At 47.9% G+C, this 20,000-nt stretch overlaps 8 protein-coding genes and 1 non-coding gene; 4 read left to right on the top strand and 5 right to left on the bottom strand.

The window, feature by feature from the left end:
* CNAG_02135 (protein transporter SEC20) overlaps positions 1 to 793 on the bottom strand; it is a 1,484-nt gene extending 691 nt beyond the window's left edge. Inside the window, exons 1-3 of the mRNA XM_012194580.1 lie at positions 454 to 793; positions 234 to 401; positions 53 to 165 (exon numbers count right to left, since the gene is read on the bottom strand). Of these exons, the coding sequence (XP_012049970.1) occupies positions 53 to 165; positions 234 to 401; positions 454 to 710 (538 nt within the window). The 5' untranslated portion in view covers positions 711 to 793. The remainder of the gene's footprint in view (positions 1 to 52; positions 166 to 233; positions 402 to 453) is intronic.
* A 156-nt stretch (positions 794 to 949) lies between these two features.
* CNAG_02136 (small subunit ribosomal protein S6) lies at positions 950 to 1,887 on the bottom strand. XM_012194454.1 has 4 exons: positions 1,800 to 1,887; positions 1,576 to 1,718; positions 1,320 to 1,433; positions 950 to 1,239 (listed from the first exon to the last, which is right to left on the bottom strand). Exons 1-4 carry the CDS (start codon positions 1,848 to 1,850, stop codon positions 1,167 to 1,169), a joined length of 381 nt encoding a protein of 126 aa, XP_012049844.1. The 5' UTR covers positions 1,851 to 1,887; the 3' UTR covers positions 950 to 1,166.
* Positions 1,888 to 2,046: 159 nt separating this feature from the next.
* Positions 2,047 to 5,703, bottom strand: CNAG_02137 (hypothetical protein). XM_012194581.1 has 19 exons: positions 5,486 to 5,703; positions 5,422 to 5,435; positions 5,275 to 5,364; positions 4,961 to 5,222; positions 4,817 to 4,899; positions 4,654 to 4,768; positions 4,474 to 4,598; positions 4,345 to 4,426; positions 4,241 to 4,299; positions 4,095 to 4,194; positions 3,654 to 4,042; positions 3,389 to 3,601; positions 3,204 to 3,340; positions 3,113 to 3,151; positions 2,941 to 3,058; positions 2,806 to 2,886; positions 2,597 to 2,747; positions 2,279 to 2,536; positions 2,047 to 2,220 (listed from the first exon to the last, which is right to left on the bottom strand). Exons 1-19 carry the CDS (start codon positions 5,591 to 5,593, stop codon positions 2,191 to 2,193), a joined length of 2,454 nt encoding a protein of 817 aa, XP_012049971.1. The 5' UTR covers positions 5,594 to 5,703; the 3' UTR covers positions 2,047 to 2,190.
* A 118-nt stretch (positions 5,704 to 5,821) lies between these two features.
* On the top strand, positions 5,822 to 10,970 carry CNAG_02138 (DNA replication ATP-dependent helicase Dna2). XM_012194453.1 has 13 exons: positions 5,822 to 6,747; positions 6,794 to 6,970; positions 7,025 to 7,109; positions 7,164 to 7,597; positions 7,661 to 7,937; positions 7,995 to 8,332; positions 8,383 to 8,579; positions 8,635 to 9,382; positions 9,450 to 9,571; positions 9,620 to 10,154; positions 10,219 to 10,416; positions 10,469 to 10,795; positions 10,851 to 10,970. Exons 1-13 carry the CDS (start codon positions 5,938 to 5,940, stop codon positions 10,860 to 10,862), a joined length of 4,260 nt encoding a protein of 1,419 aa, XP_012049843.1. The 5' UTR covers positions 5,822 to 5,937; the 3' UTR covers positions 10,863 to 10,970.
* Positions 6,901 to 10,842, bottom strand: CNAG_12586. Its single transcript, XR_001045872.1, has 2 exons — positions 7,147 to 10,842; positions 6,901 to 7,094 (listed from the first exon to the last, which is right to left on the bottom strand). It is a non-coding gene; the product is annotated as a hypothetical RNA (non-coding RNA).
* A 722-nt stretch (positions 10,971 to 11,692) lies between the features above and the next one.
* Positions 11,693 to 14,700, top strand: CNAG_02139 (oxysterol-binding protein). XM_012194452.1 has 12 exons: positions 11,693 to 12,321; positions 12,374 to 12,485; positions 12,545 to 12,628; positions 12,688 to 12,699; positions 12,750 to 12,846; positions 12,900 to 12,968; positions 13,024 to 13,119; positions 13,175 to 13,294; positions 13,349 to 13,563; positions 13,631 to 13,822; positions 13,884 to 14,161; positions 14,220 to 14,700. The coding sequence occupies exons 1-12, from the start codon at positions 12,132 to 12,134 to the stop codon at positions 14,288 to 14,290; spliced, it is 1,536 nt and encodes a 511-aa protein (XP_012049842.1). The 5' UTR covers positions 11,693 to 12,131; the 3' UTR covers positions 14,291 to 14,700.
* Positions 14,701 to 14,856: 156 nt separating this feature from the next.
* On the top strand, positions 14,857 to 17,961 carry CNAG_02140 (NADH dehydrogenase (ubiquinone) 1 alpha subcomplex 12). XM_012194582.1 has 5 exons: positions 14,857 to 14,969; positions 15,094 to 15,188; positions 15,388 to 15,533; positions 15,632 to 16,222; positions 16,287 to 17,961. Exons 1-4 carry the CDS (start codon positions 14,899 to 14,901, stop codon positions 15,752 to 15,754), a joined length of 435 nt encoding a protein of 144 aa, XP_012049972.1. The 5' UTR covers positions 14,857 to 14,898; the 3' UTR covers positions 15,755 to 16,222; positions 16,287 to 17,961.
* Positions 15,776 to 18,493, bottom strand: CNAG_02141 (hypothetical protein). XM_012194451.1 has 6 exons: positions 17,922 to 18,493; positions 17,575 to 17,862; positions 16,913 to 17,522; positions 16,480 to 16,829; positions 16,278 to 16,422; positions 15,776 to 16,208 (listed from the first exon to the last, which is right to left on the bottom strand). The coding sequence occupies exons 1-6, from the start codon at positions 18,155 to 18,157 to the stop codon at positions 15,918 to 15,920; spliced, it is 1,920 nt and encodes a 639-aa protein (XP_012049841.1). The 5' UTR covers positions 18,158 to 18,493; the 3' UTR covers positions 15,776 to 15,917.
* A 992-nt stretch (positions 18,494 to 19,485) lies between these two features.
* Positions 19,486 to 20,000, top strand: part of CNAG_02143 — a 3,267-nt gene continuing 2,752 nt past the window's right edge. For both annotated transcript variants that reach the window (XM_012194583.1, XM_012194450.1), the window contains exon 1: positions 19,486 to 20,000. This exon is cut by the window's right edge and continues 149 nt beyond it. In XM_012194583.1, coding sequence (XP_012049973.1) covers positions 19,905 to 20,000 — 96 coding nt within the window. In that variant the 5' untranslated portion in view covers positions 19,486 to 19,904.

The raw sequence follows: 20,000 nt of genomic DNA, 5'->3' as shown, positions 1-20,000 counted from the left end.
AGGTCAGTACGAGATCCTAAACTCGTATATACGAATAAAGAAAATGGCGTACCGAGCATCTGGACAGATAAAACGGAGCGTTCGAGCTCCGTCTGCATGAGAGCAGTCGTTCTTCGTAAGGCGACAGTCACTTCATTCGTCTTGGTCTGCAGTTCGTCGTCACCACTGCCATTGTCCAACCGTAACGCATCAGCATCTGTTTTTCGTGTCACGGCGGAAATGTATCAGCTCACCCTATACCGAGCTCAGCCGCGCTCTTTGCTTCTCCACCTCTGGTTGTCTCATCTGTGGAAGCATTAGGCTCGAAGTCGGACTTGAGAGAAAGTTCATGTGCTCTAGATTGTCTTGATGCAAGGGCCTTTTTAGAATCGACCGTTGCTCTTCTGAAATCTGACTTCAACCTGCCCATTAAATCAGCTATCGATCCCATCAATCAGAGACAAACCGACTCACCGGATATACTCTTTCTCTATTCCTTCCACTTCTCGTGCCTCGGACTGCTGAGGAGCATAAAGAGACAGCTCTTTGGCAATAGCAAGTTGACGTCTTATTGATTCGAGATCTGTCCGGAGTTCATCGACAAGTTCGCTGTGCATGTCTGGCGGACCAGAAAAGGTGGAGAGACGAGGGAGTTGATAGGATTGAATGTCGGCTAGACGGCGGTGGAGTGGTGGAAGAAGATCCGAGAGGGAGGTCGGAGGCGCCTGCATGGTTAAGAAGTGTTAGAGTTTGAATACTATATGCTTGGTCAAAAGAAAAATATATCGAGGAACGAGTCCAGGAGACAATCAAGAAGACGACCACTTGTCGTGACGAACGCGCTCGCTGGACAGTGACGTGAAAAGTGGAGGACACAACAACATTGCTCATCCACAAGAAGCCAAATTCCAAGGGTCCTGCATCTCGTACTCGAAACGGCAGCTTTGGTCAAAAATGGACAGCATCAAGTAAATAAAATCAAACGGATGGACTCAGTAATGGTATCACATGCAGGGTTATACAAAAAACTATATCTTCAACCTTCCCTCTTCTCTCCGTTCTCTCCATTTACCAGCTACTACTGGAAACGACAAATTCTCCCCCTTCTTCAGTTTTCCCTCAAACCACATCCCCAATTATCCCCTGCCACTCGCGCAACTAACAATGCTCTTTAACATGACATAATTTTAATACTGAGACTCGGGGGCTCCAATTTCCTGGAAGTCAATCGAAGGATGTCTAGGGGCAGCGAGCTCCTTCCTATAAACAAAGGTATTTTTGTCAGCAAAGATCATCGGCATAGACTCCCAATTTACACCAATAGAGAAAGAGGAACGTACGCCTTGTCTGCTCGCTTGAGAACAGTCCATTTAATGACTGAAGGATCGCTTCGGAGAGTCTCGTGTATCCTCTTCAAAACGATGGGAGAAGTGTCAAAAGTCATGGTAAAGTGGCTATATGATCTCACCGTCAGCTATTTTCAGTCTACTTCAATTTTTTTCGCGTCCGCCGTGATATTCCATCTTTATCCGGGATATCCATCCGCCCATCTGGGCAAATCTGTGACAGCTCGGAAAATGTGAGAGAAAAACTCACTCTCCAGTGGAATAGTATTGTCTCATCCTCCGTATCCTCTGGGGTAAAGTCATATTGATGCCCAAATTTTTCAAATCCCTAACAACGCCTCCAGTTTGATGAACCTGCGTGGAAACAATGTTGACGATGCCTCGGAGGTTAACCTGTAGGTGAGAGAAAATAGCAGGAGGGTGAATGTCAGCATGGGAAGTTCGAGGAGGTAATGAGAAGGTATCCGCACGTACAGAGGAGACGGGATTGTGAACGGCGATGCAGAAAAGTTCGTAGAGGGGCATTTTGGTGGAGTTATGTGGAATGCTGAGTATGTATAGGGACAAATCGAAAAGAACGCTCTCCATGTCAAGGCGACGGAAGAAAGTGTGGAATTTGTAGGTTTACGTAATACAATCCATCCACCATTTGTTTGTGTGCAGGTGGGATGCGTGGCTGACTGCATGATGCTTTCAATATCTAGAGGATCTGCTAACGGAGCTGTAAAGTATGCACATGCATGAGCTTCTAAAATGACGAGAACTCATGTATCTCGTGAGGACAAGTGGAAAAATGAAATTGACATCTAACAAGTTAACAAGTTACACTATTATAACTCCCTTTTGCTTGCTCTCCATCATCTAGTTAAGTTCTAGCATAGCTAGCATTCTCTTGCTGAAAGCAACATCAGTATCCTTCTATCACCCTAGATTAATCATATTCTCAAACTCACTATTCTTCTCTGTCGGCCCAGCCATCCATTGGGCATCGGTTTTGCCTGACTCCTCTTCGCGCTATTCATAGCCACATGCAAATGCCCTCTCACCATCTTCTGGCCCAGATCATGCCATGCAGTAAGCATAAGTTGCTGTTCAAGATCGTACTGCTTCTTCAGAGTGGTGTTGGATTCTTTGAGTTTAGTGACTTCTGCCTGGAGGGAGGTGATCTGCTTTTCGTAGGCGATTTGAGCTTGTTCGAAAGGAGAGCGGTTCTAATACAGCCAAAAGGTGTCAACGTACTCAAAACGTATGAGGATGGTTGATTGACTCACATATGTACCACCTGAAGTTGATAATACATCAAATTTATCTTGTAACGCCTCGATCTCTGCCGAAAGCTCTGTATTACGGTCGTATAAACTGAGGAGCTTTTGTTGTGTTTCCGCTGGTACGCCGCTTGCAGACATAGAAGCTTCGAGTTCGCTACCAACGATGAATATCAGCAAGGAAGGCGCCTGAATCCTTTGTATGGACAGCGTACCTGAACACCCTCTCTTTCTCAAGGGCTCTCTCGCGCTGGTCGATGCTGGCAGTTTGAAGGTTGACCTTGTCCTTTAAAAGCCTAAATGATAACCGATTGTCAGTAAGAAGGCTCAAGCGATCCCAAATCACCCACGTCTTAATCTCTTCAAGGTTCTGTCGATCTTTCTCTCTTAAAGCCTCAATCTGCTCTTTTAGTTCTACGACTTCCTTCCCAAGGTTGGACGCATCTTTTTCTACGCTTTCTCTCAAAGCTAAAAGATGAAGTATAAGCAAGAATGATATTATATATCAGAATCGGCACTTACAAGCAAGAATATCACGTTGATCTTTACCGACAAGGCTCACTGAACGAAAATAAGATTAGACATGTCATTGCGAGCGATGTGAAGGACTTACAGTCAACCTTGGCCGCAGCCAAAGCTTTCTCGGCTTCTCCTTTGGCAATCTCCAGTTCCTGTCTTTCCTTCAGAAGAGCGTCTCTTTCTTCAAGAACTTCATCTAATCTCTGCTTGAGAGCCGCTGAGTTTTGAGAGCTATTCCATTATCAGCTTTTCCCATTTAGTATACTTGACGGAACCTACTTATCACCGTCTCGACCTTCCCTAATTGTCTCCAAAGCAGCTGATAATCTGAGGCCCTCCTTGTGCGCTTTGAGGTAATCAGCCTGGTATCTGTCCTTCGATTTGTTGGCATCGGCAAGGAGAGTTTCGAGAGTCATGAGGCGATGGGATTCCGGAGCCGATGATTGAAGGTCGGACAATTCACGTTGAAGGGATTTGATTTTTAGACGAAGACTGTAGACTGCTCAGCCACAGTATCCCGTTCCAAGAAGGGGAATACACTTACTCTGTCTTGGTTTCTCGGTCTCCGTCATCGGAAAACTCGCCTAGTTCATCACCCAGAGAGATATCTCCTGGCGCCCTTCTCTTCAACCGTTCGCCATTCGACGGTATAACACCAGTCAGTTCAATTTCTTTTAACTTCTCTTGGCTAAGTTGCAGCTCCTCTTGATGTTGCTCGTACGTTGATTGGAGCGACTCGAGCTGATGTTGGGTTACTTCAAGTTGATGATTCAGCTCAGCGATTTCGGTGGCCTGGTGGGCTGTCTGTTTCTCGAAGGATTCGATTTGGGATTTGTAGTTGTCAAGAAGACCTTTGAACGCTACGGCTTTCTTGAGGTCTGCTTCAAGAGAGGAATTGGTGTTGACAAGAGAAGCGTTTTCTTCTTCCAAATTCTTCAGACGACAGTTGAGCTCCAAGCTTCAGAAGGTTAGAGAATACACTCACGCGTAATTCCCTTCGAAGATTGGCGCTCTCCTCGAGCTTCTTCCGGTACTTTTCGATCACATTTTCGCTTTTGCGTAACCTTTCTGCAGTATGTCGGTACCTGAGTGTATAAATCAGATGCAATCTTAGGGCCTAAAAAAACTTACTCATCCAATTGGTCTTTCAACTTGCCAGCTTCAGCAGCTTCGGCTTTGTACTGTTCAATCTATTATGTGTCAAGATTGCACAGTATCCATGTGTCTGAACACACCTGCTTCGTCAACTCAGAGACATTCGTGGTTTGCTTTTCGAGGTCTTCCTCTGCTTTAACCAAATTTTCCTCGGCTTTCAGCCTGGATGGACATCAGTCACCATTCTTGAAAAACGCAACCAAACGCACAGGTCGGCTTTTAATCTTTCAATTTCGCTTGCTCCTGCCGTTTGATTGCCCCTCAAACCCGCGCCTAGAGTTTCACCATGCGATAAGCTCTCTAGCGCGTCTTCATGCTCTTCGTTCGCTTCTTCCTGTTGGGGCAGTCCGTCAACAACAGATAGCTTGGTTTACATATTTGTGACGTACTAGTTTTGATGTAAGGTCGGCAACCTGTTCCATCATCCGCTCGCATCTTGTTCGAAGATCATCATTCTCTTGTAGGAGTTTGTCCCGTTCATCTCTGAGGCCTGACCGTGGCGGTCTGTTACAGATATTTAGCGACAGTCTATTGATAAAATAATGGACGCACGAGTAAGAAAGATCAGGTGAAGGTCTCAAGGATGACGTTCCACTTTCTTGTTTTTGATGTTCAGCTGGAAGAGTTGCTGTGACCTATCATGGGTCAGTTAATGAGATAACTGCCTCAATGAGCATGGGATAAACAGCTACATACTGCCTCAATACTTTTCATTAACTCTGCCATATGCTCTTCTTTTAACTTCTGGATACGCATGATAACCTTCTCATTCCCTGGTGCCCATACACTTGCAGCCAAGCAGAATCTGCAAATCTGTAGGAGCCCTTGCACCCCTTCTCTCATAGTCGGCGTTTTGGCAATAGAGGAGAACGGTGGGTCAGAAAGGCTGGATAGTGAGAGAGATGAAGGGTGAGGTTCTGGCAGAGGGAAGGAAAGGAGAAGACGGTAAAGTCGTTTCCTAGCAGCCATATCAATAATAGGTAAGTTAGCTAGCGGTTCTGCTGACGTACAAGGAGTTCATTCGAAGCACCCAGTTCTCCGATGAAGAGACTTGGGAGGTTATTCCTCTGGCAGGCACATTCTTGAAATGTGTCGAGTCGCTAGTGTTTCAGACTCAGTCAGCGGATGCATCACATATTGTTCATTTATAGACCTACACAGCACCCATAATCTTGTCCTCCGAGTCAGCATCTAGCCATTCAAGACCCAAAATGTACATACCTCCATCAAAGCCTTTCCATCTGCGAGCTGTGCAAAGTCTGTGACGGGTTTTGAGGGTTTGAAGGAGTTGACATACGCCACCAAGGCGTCCTTCTCCTGCCTTGACATTGCGGGTTGGCGAGCGCGGTCTGATTGGGAAGGAAGAAGAGTGGCAAGATGATCTCACAGGCAACAGCGGATTATTTGGGCAATGATTACTTCGTTGGTAGCCAGCCAACGTACTGCCTCGCTCGAGCGCGTATGAGGAACAAACACGAAGGGTGGAGGTTGGATTACGTAATGATGTCAAAGGTTATATTCAACTAGAGACGCGTCTAATTTGTGACAAACGCGATCATATTACTCAACCGCATTCCCATCTTGTTCGTCTTCTTAGCGTTCGCCGACCTCTTGACATCTTGAATCGACAGTCATCTTGAACTGGCCATTTCTGTGCCTTGGATAGGCCCAAAATGCCTCTTTTCCACAGTGGGGGAACGAGACCTTCCGCAAAGAACTCTGCATCTTCAAATATTCCCCGACACAAAACGCGTCCGAACGATGAGAACCAGCGCACCACTAACGAGCACCACAAGCCTTTGTCATGCCCGAAAGAAACTCTTTTACAAGAGGAGAGGTCACATAATGTTCAGAAAACGCCCAAGAAAGCTCGAAATGAGTTGAAGAGCGACGAACAGTCGATGATGGATGACTTGCTGGCAGGACTTGACGCGTCAGTTTTCGAGTGGGGCCGGACCCCATCGCAAGGTTCTCAGTCAAGGTCAACGCGACCATCACAACATTCTCCTCTCAAAGGAAAAAAGCGGAGACCCCAAAACATATCTCTTGAAGAACAGATGCCTCCGGCGAAGAAAGCGAAACCCTTATCACCGAAAAAAGTGGTGGCATTTGGTAATCCTGACTTGAAACCCTTCAGGATTATCCCAAAGAGCCCTACCAAGCCTATAACCGGGAAAGAGAGAAATATCAGCTCAGCATTCAGATCGACGACGGTCAAGCAAGGGACGATTGATTCTCCGACCAACGTTGAACAGATTATTCCTTTGGTACAAGTCAAGCGCGAGTCATCACCTCTCGAAGCCAAGTCCGATGAAATCGTCGAAATGGACATCAAGCCCGTTCTGGAGCCCACGGAGGCGTTGGATGGTGTGAAGAAAGAATCACCTGATATAGATGACGATGATATGTTTGAATTTGACTTCAACGTTGACGATCTTGCCGTAACGGACGAAGATCTATCGGCAACAGTTCCTCCTCCCAAAGTGAGCTCCTTCTGTCGTAGCTTAAAAGATTAGCTAATACTCTCAGATAAAATACCCAATCCTCCACCCCGCTGTGCCTCCTGCTGCCCAAGGGTACGCTCCTACGCCATGGGCCAGGTGCACCGTTGAAGCTGTATTTGGCGGCTTGTTGTTCGAAGACGGTGTTATTCCGTCGACGAGCGAGCTTGAGAGAATAGAGGTTGTTGAAGTTTCTTTTGCCAAAGTGAGTGCTTTCGCGTGATCGTTTAGACCACAAGATTCTGACACTCTCTGTAAGTCTCTCATAATTACTCTAACGGAGGGAGGTGCTCGTGGAGTAGTACACCTCAAGGATCGATGGGCGGACACTGAAGTAAGAAAAGGTTCGTCAGCTTAATGTTCGGTCTACCGGCTACTTGCTAATGTATCTTCTGTAGGCGACATCATTAACATTATCTCTCCCTTACTAGCAACTCAAACCACCAAGCCAATCTCGGTAACCTTCAAAGACCCATCTACCTTTTTAATACATCACCCCGACCTTATGATTACCATGACCTCTATTGCCAACGCCATGCCCTGTCCCCGTAAACCTATCATCCAATCACTTATCCGAACGCCAGGTCCACCTACGAAACCCCTCCTCTACGGTACCCTTTTGCATTCTTTGCTTCAGGGCGCATTGTTGCAACAAGATTTTGATGCCGGCGGCACTTTCAGAAGACTAGATGCTGAGTTAAAAAAGGATGAGATAAAGTTAGACATTTGGAGTACAGATATGGGGATCCTAGATGTGAGGGAAGAAGTTGGAGTGAAGGCAGGGAGAGGGTTTGAAGTCTTTGGCGAGCGTTACATCACAAAAGACCCAAAGGTAAGCGGGTTATGCTACTTTTAGTACTCGTTGTCAAACGTTGACCCCTTAATCGAAATTTAGCCGGAAGGAGAACTTCATTCTAGCGCAGGCGATCAGCCCGCCCTTCTCGCCATTAATGGTCTTCACGAGGTGGAAGAAGAAATTTGGTCGCCCAAATGGGGTCTCAAAGGTAAAGTAGACGCTTCTGTCCAGGCCAAGATCATCCGCGATCCTCTGCACGGTTCACAGGCCGAAGAACACGTTGCTCCATTCGAGATCAAAACGGGCAGATCTGTGGGTGTAATGGCTCATCGAGCGCAGACAATGTTGTATACCCTTCTCATGGAAGATCGGTATGGTGCGTTATACTCCACGATCTGCTGGCCAGGCCCATAGAGTTGACAAAACTATGCAGGTGTTCCCGTCCCTGCTGGTCTCTTGTACTATTCCGCGCTTGACACCATCCTTCGAGTCGAAGCCAAGCAGAATGAGATTCGTGCCCTCATTATGGCCCGTAACGAGCTTGCAATGTACATTTCAAAGCAGCGTAAAGTACCCAAACATTTGCCTGAAGGTAATAGGCCAGTAGAGATCTTGAGAAAGAGTGTCGTCAAGAAGGAGATGCTCAAAGAAGAGAAAAGAGAAGAGAAGCTGGAAACAGAGGTCGAGGAGGCGTTCTTGCCGCCGACCATCGATAATATGAGGGACTGTAAGATGTGTTACGCTGTCGAGAGTTGTATGCTTTATCGCAAAGTAAGCATTCTCCTTTTTTCTCGAGTGCTGGTCTTACATGATTATTATAGGTCATCGACAAGGTACCTCAAGACCCCGAAGACCCTATTGCTGAGCTTTATGAGGAGCATACAGGTCATATGACAGAGAAAGACGCTGAATTCTACAAGAAGTGGGACACCCTCTTGACAGTTGAAGAACAGGACACAGTGAAGTTTAGGTCACAACTTTGGACCATGACTGCCAAGCAGAGAGAGAAGAATGGGAGGTAAGCCTCCTATATCTTTCTCACGAGGAAGCACAGCTCTGATAGAATTTTGCAGATGTTTCAGTGATATGATCATTGAATCATACTCCAACGACCTCGGAAAATCTCTTGCAAAAATCCATCGCCATAGTTACACTTTTATCCGCGCTCCCTCTGCTATCTCTGAAAATACTACCTCTCTTCTTTCCGGACACATCGCTAAAGGCGATCCTGTCTCTCTTTCTATTGAGCCTGATCTTCTTTGTATGTGGCGAGGCTTCGTTACTGATCTTACCCAGACCAGTGTCACTGTCGGCGTAACATATGTCATCAACACTGATGCTCTCCTGAAACGGACAGGGCGAGAGCACCGCGTTCTCAAGGCATCTGACGGGCAGAGTCGGGATAAAGTGGTGTTCCGAATTGACAAGGATGAGATGGCGAGTGGTATGATGCGAATGAGAAACAATCTTGCCCAGTTGTTTTACAAAAACGGGGATGGGGCGCGAAGGCGTCTCATCGTCGACCAGGCAGCGCCCGAATTTGAACCATCTTGGCGTCCCGAACCTTCAGAGATCCCTCCATCTCTCAACTCTGATCAGCAAAAGGCCATGGAGAGTGTCCTCACTGCGCGAGATTATTCCTTGATCCTTGGTATGCCCGGTACGGGTAAAACCACGACTATAGCAGAGATCATCAAAGCGCTTGTAGCGAGAGGGAAGAGTGTCTTGCTCACGTCTTATACACACTCTGCGGTGGATGCGATTCTGATGAAGTTGGCAGATGCAGAGTTTGGAGTACTACGATTGGGGAATATCGACAAGGTACGAGGTTTTTTTTCCTTTCTTTTCTTGTGGGTGTCGATGCGTGAGTTATTGACACGTGTCGTAGGTCCACCCAGATGTACAGCATTTAACGCTTGAAGCGTATGAAGCCTCGGCAAGTATGGATCAATTGAATGCGAGATTGATGACACCTCCCGTTGTGGCTGCTACATGTCTTGCTATTGATCAGTGAGCGATCTTCTCAGATAGTGCTTGTCAAAAACTGATGTGCAAAAGTCCATTATTCTTCCGTCGTCGATTTGACTACTGCATTGTCGACGAGGCTTCTCAAATCACGCTTCCCACCTGCATCGGTCCCCTGCGAATGGCAGACAAGTTTGTTCTGGTCGGAGACCACTACCAACTACCGCCTATCGTCCGTCACGCAGAAGCTCGTCGTGGTGGACTGGATGTTTCCCTCTTCCGGCATCTCTCTGCCACACATCCATCGGCTGTCGTTGATCTTTCTTACCAGTATAGAATGAACGAGGATATTATGGCATTGTCGAATAAGCTCGTATATGAGGGTCGGTTGAAGTGTGGGAATGAGCAAGTGGCCCAGAGCGGACTCAAACTGCGTTCTCGAAAGAGATGTAAGGAGATCTTTGGAGACGCCGGGTGTACGTGCGATCAAGGGAAAAGGTGTTGGATCCAAGACTTGTTGGAAGAAAGCGCAAAATGTGTCTTTATTGACACGGATAGGATACCTGCATTAGACTCGCGAGTAGGGGATTTGGTGCAGAATGAGACAGAAGCGAAGCTCGTCCAACAGGTGGATATCGACATTATACTGTATCTTTCTGCGTATGGCTGACCGTCGTTGATCCTTTAATTAGCTGTCGACTGCCCTCATAGCTTCGGGCGTGCGACAAGAAGATATTGCGATCATCACGCCTTATCGTCAACAAATCAAGCTTTTATCTTCTTATCTCAAGCCTATTCCGCGAGTCGAGATCTTGACAGCAGACAAGTCTCAAGGTAGAGATAAGGATTGTATTTTGGTTTCCCTGGTCAGATCGAACGAGAGTGGTAATGTGAGTTGCTCTACATTTTGATCCAGTCGATTTCTAGCTGAATATATGGCAGATTGGTGATCTTCTCAGAGACTGGCGTCGAATCAACGTATCCTTCACCCGAGCCAAAAAGAAGCTGGTCATTTTCGCAAGCGCCAAAACCCTCAACGCTGATCCCCTGTTCAAAGAGTTCCTGGAGCTGGTGAGAGAGAAGGGGTTCGAAAAGAAGTTGAAGAAAGGTGACGATAAATTGCATCGTGTGGAAGTGCCGAATTTCCAAGTACCAACACAAGACAAAGGGAAAGAGCGGGTAAAAATAGAAAAGAAGGAGAGGACGATCGTTGCGGGCGCAGGCAAAAGGATTTTGAATGGACGAGGACCGTTTGTGAAAGAAGTAATGGTGGGTGAACGTGATAGATGATTGTTGCAGAAGCTGATGTGTGGTCGACATATAGAACATGGAATGAAACCACTAGTTGATACTGTCATTTTTGACCTTGTATTATTAGTAAATAACAACAAATTATATATAATCTTGTTAATACAGTGACATGTATCTAACGTTTTGATACCTGCTGGTGGCCGTTGTTAGCTGTCGCTCGCGTTTGCCACCAACAACGAACGGGAAAGGGCAAAAAAGATTCATACATCATATGCCCCTTGCCCCAGATGCCGGCGGCGCTCCTCGGTCGGTCACCATGATTGCTTGGCCGAGATTTTCCTGCAGAAAGATTAAGAAACCCACCCGAGCTATTTCGTTATCTGCACCTTGCCTGCACCTTGCCTGCACCTTGCCTGCACCTTGCCTGCACCTTGCCTGCACCTTGCCTGCACCTTGCCTGCACCTTGCCTGCACCTTGCCTGCACCTTGCCTGCACCTTGCCTGCACCTTGCCTGCACCTTGCCTGCACCTTGCATGCTCTATGTGCTCCCGATCTCAGTGCGTTCACCATCATCTACATATGATTGTATGGCTTGCCTAGTTCGATCGTCGGTATTAGGCATGAACCGCAATATGCCCAGAAGATTGAATTGAAGAAGAAGGCTTCTGTTACAATTATAAATGATGATGTTTCCTAGCATCCCAATGCTTCTACCATAACAAACCAGCCAAAGTAAACAGCGGTTTCAATAACTTCAACAGTTACAATTGGTCTACCGATCCAGGTCCGACTACGCAGTTATCGATGGGCAAGTGGCCATGCCTATGCCCGTCGCCGTTACCGACGCGGTTCCGACGTAATGGGATAAGTTACGTAAGTTATTTCGGCGGCCATGTCCCGGATGACGCGCTGTCTCTTCGGGGATGGATTTTCGATGAGGAACGAAGGGAGATGGGACGGGCCCCTTGGTCTACCGCTAACGTTCATATCCCTCTATACACTTCTTCCTTCCAACCACTTTTATCCCCCACGGCTGCTTCTTCCTTCCTCACCGCCTGCTTTCATATACAGGCCGTTGCAGCCCCTCCTCCGCCTCTCCCCGCAGTTAGCGCCGTACCTTTCACGGCCCCCGCCCCTTATAAATCTCAATCACACACTGGCCCCATTTCCACATTGCGCCCTCTCTCCGCCGCTCGCGTCTCTCCATCCGCCACCCCATTATAGGAAACATTTGGCCCAGTTTGCCTCGCACAGGCCACCACTTTACATCAGAACCCATCTTCTTGGCGTTCTTTTCCTTGGCGCCTCCATAGCTCCGCAAACCGACATACACGCGAGTACACCACGGCAAAGATGGGTCTTTTGAGTCAGAAAATGGACTCTCTTGCCATCAAAGGGAGGACTTCTAGGCGCAGCTCCGTCGTGTCTCCTACCGGCACCCCTACCAGAGACGGCGAGACTCAGATCGACGATGGCGACCCCAACGATACCAGCACTCTCGACCAAGAAGAAGGCAACATTCTGATGTCCATTATCTCTCAATGTAGGCATTCGCAGCTACATATACAGTGGTATGCTGACGAGTTGCATGTCAGTGCGGCCTGGAATGGACTTGTCCAAGATTGCCCTTCCCACCTTTGTTCTTGAGCCCAGGAGTCTTTTGGAAAGGATTACTGACTTTTTCTCCCATCCGGAGTTAATCTTTGGGTGGGTTTCTTTGCGTTTCAACTTTTATACATTTCGATATTGACACTGTGGGTGTCCAGAGTTGGCAATGACCCCGATGCAAAAGAGAGATACATCCGTGTGATGACCTTTTACCTGAGCGGCTGGCACATTAAGCCCAAGGGGTGGGTTGAATTCATTTGCATCTTTACCCAATTTTGCTGATGATACATGCGTCTGCTAGTGTCAAAAAACCGTTCGTTATGCCTTCCATTGTTACTCTCAATCTTACTGATCGTCTTGCAGGTACAATCCTGTTCTTGGAGAGTTCTTCCGTTGCTCCTACGTTTACCCTGATGGATCGGAGGGATTCTACATCGCCGAACAAGTTTCACACCATCCCGTACGTACATTGTCACATTAGACACAATTTTGTATCTAACGAAACGAACGTAGCCTGTATCTGCGTTCTTCTATGTCAGTCCTAAGAATGGGTTGCTCGTGACCGGAGAGCTCAAGCCAAAGGTTTGTATCTGTTAGGCGTCTTAATAGGGGATGATGCTGACTGGGCGGGTGACAGAGCAAGTTCCTTGGTAACAGCGCCGCTACCATTATGGAGGGTGAAGACCGGATACGGCTGTTGGACCGACCGGAAGATGGGGAGTATTCCATCACTGTAAGCTGTGACCAATTCAATCAGCTGTAGCTCCATGAGCTAACGTTTGTCCTAGATGCCAAACACCTACGCACGAGGTATCCTCTTCGGCAAGATGCTTTTGGAGCTCTGTGACGTGTCTAGCATCGTTAACGCCAAGAATGACTTTCACTGTGATGTCGACTTCAAGGCCAAGGTAAGCACATTCTCGCCTAACTTAACCAATTTGGCTAATCCGGTGAATTCTTAGGGGTGGATATCGGGTGGCTACAACGTCATTTCCGGCAAGGTCGTCGGTCCCGGCAAGTCGGACATTGGGGAGATTAGCGGTCACTGGTCATCTGCTATTGAGTTCAAAGACAAGGAGACCAAGGAGAAGAAGGTTCTTTTCGATCCTTCTAATTCACGTGTTGCGCCAAAGAAGGTTTTGCCCGAATCTGAGCAGGAAGAATACGAGTCTAGGAGGTGTGTTTTTCCTTCCCTTTTTTCCTTCAGAAGAGAAGGTCTGCAGCTGATTTTCGTCCCTGTTTAGGCTGTGGACTAAGCTCACCGATGCCATCCGAGCTGCCGACATGCACGGTGCCACTGCCGCCAAATCCGCTGTAGAAGACCGCCAGCGAGAGCTTGCCAGGAGGCGGGAATCCGCAGGCGAACCCGCTCACGAGCAAAGATTTTTCAAACACGTTGCCGGGGACAAATGGATGCCCAAGCTGGACGTTGACAAGTGAGCCAAACATTCCTGTCCATCTTTCCCAAGTCGATAAGCTAAAATGTTACCTTAATAGTTTGCCCAAGGACCGAAATGAGATGGAGGATGTAGTTCGTAAATGGATCTTTGGAGACAAGAACCCCTTGAATTACGAGAGTGCCAAGACGACTCCTCGAGGTTCTCAATCCATCGAGTCTGGGCCTGCCCCTGCGGCCGGGGGTGAAGCTACCCCCGTCGCTGCGGGTGGAGCTGCTGCTGGCGGAGCTGCTGGAGCTGCCGGTGTCGCAGGCGCTGATGTTCGCTCTTCCAACGCTAGTGTAACTGAATCTACAAGAAGTGCCTCTACAGAGCCTCGTAAGTCTCATCCAGCCCGACTCCTTTAGATGTGTAAAAACTGACATGAGAATCAAAGCTGCTGTACCCACCGCACCAGGCCCTCCTGTTGGTCAACCGGTAGACCATCCAGTACCTCCTAAAGCCTAAACCCTTCCCTAGAATTTTGACAAACTCCTATCTTTTTTTTCCCACTCAATACCCGAAACGCGCAAGTATTAGCTGGTGATGATGACTGTAGAGACGGTCCCCGCAAGTAGAAGCCCGAGAAGAAGTTTTTTCAAAGAGGCATGGCAATGATGAGGACTATATGAATAATGGAGATGAGCAGAAAGAAGACAGTTATCCAACCCCAATTGTAGACTATAACTACCAACTTTTTAAACAAACCTTCTTCATATCCAGTCTCCCTTTTGCAAGTTTCGCCCTTATCTTTTGTTCTTGTTTCTAATATTTTTCTGCTTGGATTCATAAGTGTACGGATGCGCTCTGACGTCGAGAATGAGTTAACTGTGCTTTGATGATACACATGCATGAGAAAAATTGGTAGTTAACCACTTACCTCTTGTTATGACGGCGGACAACCTCTTCTGCTGTAGAAGTAAAAAGGGTCGGGAATCGCCACACTCGGATTGGCTGAAATTTGATCCCGCTCATTCATTGCGAGAAGCGCAAGACCGACGAAAGCCCAATCAAGGCAATTCGCCAATTCGAATAATCTCTTCTCTCTTCAACTATCATCAAAACATTCCTTCAACATGGTCTCCTTAGCACGAACATTCAGACATTTCAGACTTGTTGGATTTAAGGAGTGGTTCAGGCAACTGACGTGAGTCTTCGTTTTTGCCTTTGTGCAGCCTGCCAGGAGGAGATTGAATCGGGCGTTTGGCATGTGCGGCCTATCTCGCGCTTATCTCCATTACATGGTTGCTCAAGCTGACAGGTGTGTATAGCTACATTGGTGATGCCAAGTATGGGAGGCTTGTTGGCACTGACCAATTCGGCAACCGATACTTTGAGCAATTGGACCCCAAGGAGGAGATTCCTGGTGGGTATCATTCATTTCAAATTGTGTGATGCTATGATTCATTGCGATGGGGGAGATGGAGAATTGTTGAGGGATCAGGAGGAAGGCTTGGAGAGTAGGCGAGATAAAAACAGCAAAGATCGCCTTCCCCCCATTACCCGCAACATCGCACTGCTCTACTCCGGGCATCAAAAATCGATAGCTAACAGACATCTCTCAGGCCGACATCGATGGATCGACTACTCTCAAGACGACTTCAACGCCTCCCAAGTGCCTCCCGAGTGGCATTCTTGGATCCACCACATCCGTAAAGATGCCCCTACAGACGATGTCATTATGAAACAATTGTCTCCCCCTTGGAAGGCCGTGAGTTTCTTTCCTCTTTCTTCCTGGGTGCTTGCTGTGATGGGAACCGTCGCAATGTTCGTCCAAAAGACAAGCCACTGATGGATTACGCTCTTTAGCCTTTCGTTGAGAACATGACCGGCACGCGTGGGCACTTCAAGACCTACTCTACCACCGCTCCCAAAATCCAAGCTTGGGACCCTGTCGTGAAGCCCCGGGGTGGTGCCGAGACTCAGGCTTAAGTCTGGGTTTAGGAATGAAAACCAGTGTAATATCATATATGCATGTGGATTGGGGACCTAATATTGATGACTATGACAACATGACGACAAAAATCCAGAAAATAATGGCAAGATCACTTGATGAATAGTGCTGTAGCTGATTGATATTGAGAGTTTGTGTACATTAGATGCTCCCATCTTGATTAACGGCTTCCCGCTGGGACTGCAAGTCTTTATGACTGGCAGTCCTCGATTGCCGGCTCATTTCTTCATGTCTCTGCCTTTCTTCCAAATCACTCTGTTCAGCCGCAGCCATCCTCTTCATCGCCGCTTCGCCCAGCTCTGCAAACGATTTGCCACACATGCACCAATTTTTTACATTGGGGGGCGAGGAGATGATGGAATCGATTTCGTAGTTGTGACATACGCAGGGGTCGTAGGTTGGTAAAAGCAGATTATCGGACAAACAATGGCACTGCCCGTGTACATGTCAGTCACGCTTTTGTTTCAAGTAACACGCGAAGGTGGAAAGTTATTGACCCACACTTGGCAGATGGGTGGGTATAATGATACTCATCATACGAAGTTGACCTGGGCCATCAATCTTTTGTCCTCGAGCAGACTCCCCATGCACCGAATAATAGACCTGGAGGATCATTTCGTGCGATACCCGCAAAGGGCTTATAGTACTTTAAAAATCCATTCTGTCAGCAAAAAAATAGGCGTATGACCCGAAAGTCACTTACCCGCTATGCGTCGCCGGCCTAATTTTATCATGGTTTGGCATCCTCGCCACAGCCCTCACTTTCCATCCTTGATCCTCACCCTCCAGCCCACCTTTCCCACCAGCTTCATGTCCTCTCCAAAGGGCTTCATACTCTGGCCCCGGGTGATTACCGCTTTTCGGATGCGCAAACCCGATTTGGTAGAAGACGTGTTGCTTGGGATCTTCAGGTAAATGCGGCGGCTGGTTAGGGGTACGTGGGGAGGTGATGCTGTATGATTGAGAGAGCAGGAGACGGACGAGGAAGATTGTGGTGGATGCAGAGGGTGCGGGGATGTTAATGGAGAGAAGGATGACAGATGCAATGGAGAACTATTGAACCAGAGAGGGGGGAAGAAATTTGCACAAATCAGCGAGAGAATTAAAAGAGCCACAGAGATGGGAAGAAAACGTACCACATCGGCACTGGCAGAGAGAGTCCAGCTACCTAAACCGTCTACAAAACCCTCTTTACGCAAATCCAACGACGTCACACCTCCAGTGACTGGAGACACTGCATGCACCAGCAATTCTCGGGAAGCGACAAGATCACCCTTCATCCAATCCGTTTTATCGATTTTATCACTCCCGCTACTTCCAGGCTTATGCCATTTAAGACGGCCGCGCGAACTCTCGTCGATGGGAAGATGTGAGTGTCGACGAGTATACAACCCTTGCCCATGAGAACCGGAATCATCAACATCGTAATCCTCATTTAAGGAACTATTTGCTACAGTGGCAATGTTGTCTCTGCTTTTACTTCCAGAGTTTCTCGGTACGGAATTGTCGCGTGATGAAGGTCTCTTGGATCGTTCAGCCGCCGTTTTCTCGGAGCGGGCCATGACACGTTCAAAATCGGCCGCATAGGTATGTTCAAAAGCAGGAGGTGTAATAGCTTTGAAGATGGACGAGAATGAGGTGTATGGAATGCCTTGGACGCGGGCAGTGATCATGTAGGATACACGCCCGAAAGCGTGCCAGTCACTTGTCGCCAAGGTTGCCGGAAGGAGGATTGAAAATTGAAAGCTCCATTGCACATCAGCCAATGCTCCACGACCATTCTTCGAGTTATACGTACGACTGACTTCCTTTTTCAAGCCAAATACCATCTTCGCCCCCTCCTCCCAGTACTTCTACACCTCTTTCAAAAATGCCATCATCTTCCCAACCTCTTTCCTTCCCCATATGCAGCCTGCATACGCTCTGCACGCCAACCGAGATGGCTTGGACCTTTTTGCGCTCCTTCATGGTCACTTCGATAGCTCCAGAAAGAACAGTATCTTCGTTTGGAGGTTCGCGTTCGGCTCCACCTGATTCTACAGGGAGCAGATCCAGCGGCCGGGGAGGGCGGACAAGAAATGTAGCCCTTGCGCATTTGTCAGTGACATTGGCCAAGATAAGAGCGAGAGGTTCAGCCAAACTTACCATGAATGCACGTGAATTTTTAGTTCTCCCGTCGAACTCCTGGGCTGAAGGCTCGCACTCCTCAGATTAATGGGAGGTGGTATTCGTGGTCTGTCATCCAAGGCCATTGGATTACGGGCCGGTGAGCGGTCGAGGTGTGAATAAGCATAAGCCGGAGGTGGTCGTACTGAGGAGCCACTTCCCAGCGAAGAAAGTGATATGGGCCGTGAAGAAGCAGAGTCGGATGTGTTGCTCATCTCTGTCGCTTATTGTCTCTCAGGAGCATTGAGGAGAGCGCAAAGGCCACAGGAATGTAGCAATGGATAGTTATAAAGGCTGGGAGTAACTGTAATGTTTTGGCCGCGGCGAGTTTTGGAAATGGCCAATAAAAAGACTTGCCGGCTCTTATTTTCCAGACAGCCAAGTTACGCTCCTTAAAAGCTTGTTAACAATAGGAGTTTCCACTTACAAAAACATAAGTCCGGCACTTCACTTTTATTTACCTATTTTTAACTATCCTCTCCTTATATCGGTCAAGCTCCGAACGGAAATAACATGCTCCGCCAACTCACTTTCATCGCTCACAAACACAGATGCTTGGAATTTTTCAAGGGCGACACGAAAAGTGAAGCGTCGATGAGTTGCATGATGCATCTCATAAGGGTGCCAGTCGCAACTTGTCCGCCATGTTTGCATGCAATTAGCATGGGCTACGGAAAAACCTGGGGGAATCCGGGCGCTGTCGAGGACAATAATAGGCGGCAGTGAACGGCGGTTGGGCGATAATATGGGATTATCGATAAGCGGAGGACCGCAAGGAGCTGTTCGTGAATTTTCCAGGTTTTTCCGTAGCTCATGCTAATTGCATGCAAACATGGCGTACAAGTTCACCTCCATATCTATACCTTTTGTCCGTCCCCACACCTTCGGTTCTTGCTCAATTTCGTCACCCCCAAATTCATGGTGGCCGCTGCCCACATACCCTATGTCCCTATCGTGCAGAGCCGTCTAGCGGTCCCCTCTGCACCTTTCCTGAAGGCCAGGCAAACGTTAAAACCTTAATAAAGCCTCCTTTTGCACTTCACTCCCATCCTCGCCGCTCGCCATACCCTCCTCGGCTTCTCTCAAGTCCCGTCGCGACTGTCATCGGGCTTTAAACAAAGGGGCTACTGGGTGGATCATCGCTTTGTGCGGTAGTAGCCAGTCACAGTATGCATAACTGATCATCAATTCTCACATAATTGTATATTCATCTGCAGTGCTACGGCGCATGCTCTGTGTTCTATGAGCTTCCAGCAGAGTCGGTCCTCCGTATGTACCCCCGACTCCCGGGCGCCAGAGACCAGACCGAAGATCAACCTATTTGCCGACATTTTCAGATTACAGATAGTTGATTACGGATTTCAGGTCCGCAGATCAAGCTAAAATCAAAAAAGTGACAACCGGTTCACAAAAATCACGGCTGGACTGCTCCGTCACAGCCATTGATCCCATCTTTTTCTCAGCCTCCCCTCCTTGCTTTGGCTGCGGCACACCCATGACATACGACCTGCGACATCTTGCCCAATTGACATTACAAAAACTTAATTATTGGTATACTTACAACCGGAGATTTTTTTGTCTCTCCTTTCCTGATTAATTCCCTCATCATCGCGTCGCCCTTAAATCCGACTTCCAGCCCCGAATATGATGTCTTCGGTTCAATTCACAACAATTTCCAGGCTGAGTCGCGAGAGCTGCTTTCGGCATTGGATGTTGAGTCGACTTTTGCGTACATACAACATTCGCACTTTCCATAAATGACGACCGGTCCTTCACGGTTACTGCTTCGAAATATTTCTGCATGAACCTGTTATACCGCTGTACTCGTACGACTTTAACTCGAATCATATTCGAAGACTGTAAACACATAGACTCTTCCTTTACAGTCATATAGCAGTGCGCTCGAAGACAACGGAGTCGCCGTCGCCGCTCACCTTGTTCCCAAGGACACCTTAACTGGTTATGAGGAGCAACTCAAATCCCTCTCCTCCTTCGCGGACATTGTCATCATCCTCATCGCCCCGTGGACGTGGGGTTTCCCCCCGACCACCACCTTCC

This window comes from Cryptococcus neoformans, chromosome 6, assembly GCF_000149245.1.
Source record: "Cryptococcus neoformans var. grubii H99 chromosome 6, complete sequence".
Lineage (NCBI taxonomy): Eukaryota > Fungi > Basidiomycota > Tremellomycetes > Tremellales > Cryptococcaceae > Cryptococcus > Cryptococcus neoformans.
The sequence above is the reverse complement of the archived record's forward strand: the minus strand, read 5'-3'. Positions and strand labels throughout refer to the sequence as shown.

What these genes read in the sequence shown, in the direction of transcription:
- CNAG_02136 (XM_012194454.1), bottom strand. Translation starts at nt 1,850, where the DNA reads ATGCCCCTCTACGAACTTTTCTGCATCGCCGTTCACAATCCCGTCTCC. An exon ending in CAATACTATTCCACTGGAGA is followed by an intron (nt 1,434 to 1,575) that starts GTGAGTTTTTCT and finishes GAGATCATATAG; the next exon opens with CCACTTTACCATGACTTTTG. An exon ending in CTCAAGCGAGCAGACAAGGC is followed by an intron (nt 1,240 to 1,319) that starts GTACGTTCCTCT and finishes CTTTGTTTATAG; the next exon opens with GAAGGAGCTCGCTGCCCCTA.
- CNAG_02137 (XM_012194581.1), bottom strand. Translation starts at nt 5,593, where the DNA reads ATGTCAAGGCAGGAGAAGGACGCCTTGGTGGCGTATGTCAACTCCTTC. An exon ending in TAATGAAAAGTATTGAGGCA is followed by an intron (nt 4,900 to 4,960) that starts GTATGTAGCTGT and finishes GACCCATGATAG; the next exon opens with GTCACAGCAACTCTTCCAGC. An exon ending in TCAACGTGATATTCTTGCTT is followed by an intron (nt 3,059 to 3,112) that starts GTAAGTGCCGAT and finishes TTCATCTTTTAG; the next exon opens with CTTTGAGAGAAAGCGTAGAA.
- CNAG_02138 (XM_012194453.1), top strand. Translation starts at nt 5,938, where the DNA reads ATGCCTCTTTTCCACAGTGGGGGAACGAGACCTTCCGCAAAGAACTCT. An exon ending in GATTGGGGAATATCGACAAG is followed by an intron (nt 9,383 to 9,449) that starts GTACGAGGTTTT and finishes CACGTGTCGTAG; the next exon opens with GTCCACCCAGATGTACAGCA. An exon ending in GATCGAACGAGAGTGGTAAT is followed by an intron (nt 10,417 to 10,468) that starts GTGAGTTGCTCT and finishes AATATATGGCAG; the next exon opens with ATTGGTGATCTTCTCAGAGA.
- CNAG_02139 (XM_012194452.1), top strand. Translation starts at nt 12,132, where the DNA reads ATGGGTCTTTTGAGTCAGAAAATGGACTCTCTTGCCATCAAAGGGAGG. An exon ending in CATCCGGAGTTAATCTTTGG is followed by an intron (nt 12,486 to 12,544) that starts GTGGGTTTCTTT and finishes GTGGGTGTCCAG; the next exon opens with AGTTGGCAATGACCCCGATG. An exon ending in AACAAGTTTCACACCATCCC is followed by an intron (nt 12,847 to 12,899) that starts GTACGTACATTG and finishes AAACGAACGTAG; the next exon opens with CCTGTATCTGCGTTCTTCTA.
- CNAG_02140 (XM_012194582.1), top strand. Translation starts at nt 14,899, where the DNA reads ATGGTCTCCTTAGCACGAACATTCAGACATTTCAGACTTGTTGGATTT. An exon ending in GAGTGGTTCAGGCAACTGAC is followed by an intron (nt 14,970 to 15,093) that starts GTGAGTCTTCGT and finishes AGGTGTGTATAG; the next exon opens with CTACATTGGTGATGCCAAGT. An exon ending in TGTCTCCCCCTTGGAAGGCC is followed by an intron (nt 15,534 to 15,631) that starts GTGAGTTTCTTT and finishes TACGCTCTTTAG; the next exon opens with CCTTTCGTTGAGAACATGAC.
- CNAG_02141 (XM_012194451.1), bottom strand. Translation starts at nt 18,157, where the DNA reads ATGAGCAACACATCCGACTCTGCTTCTTCACGGCCCATATCACTTTCT. An exon ending in CTTGAAAAAGGAAGTCAGTC is followed by an intron (nt 17,523 to 17,574) that starts GTACGTATAACT and finishes TGTGCAATGGAG; the next exon opens with CTTTCAATTTTCAATCCTCC. An exon ending in AGGCCGGCGACGCATAGCGG is followed by an intron (nt 16,423 to 16,479) that starts GTAAGTGACTTT and finishes GGATTTTTAAAG; the next exon opens with TACTATAAGCCCTTTGCGGG.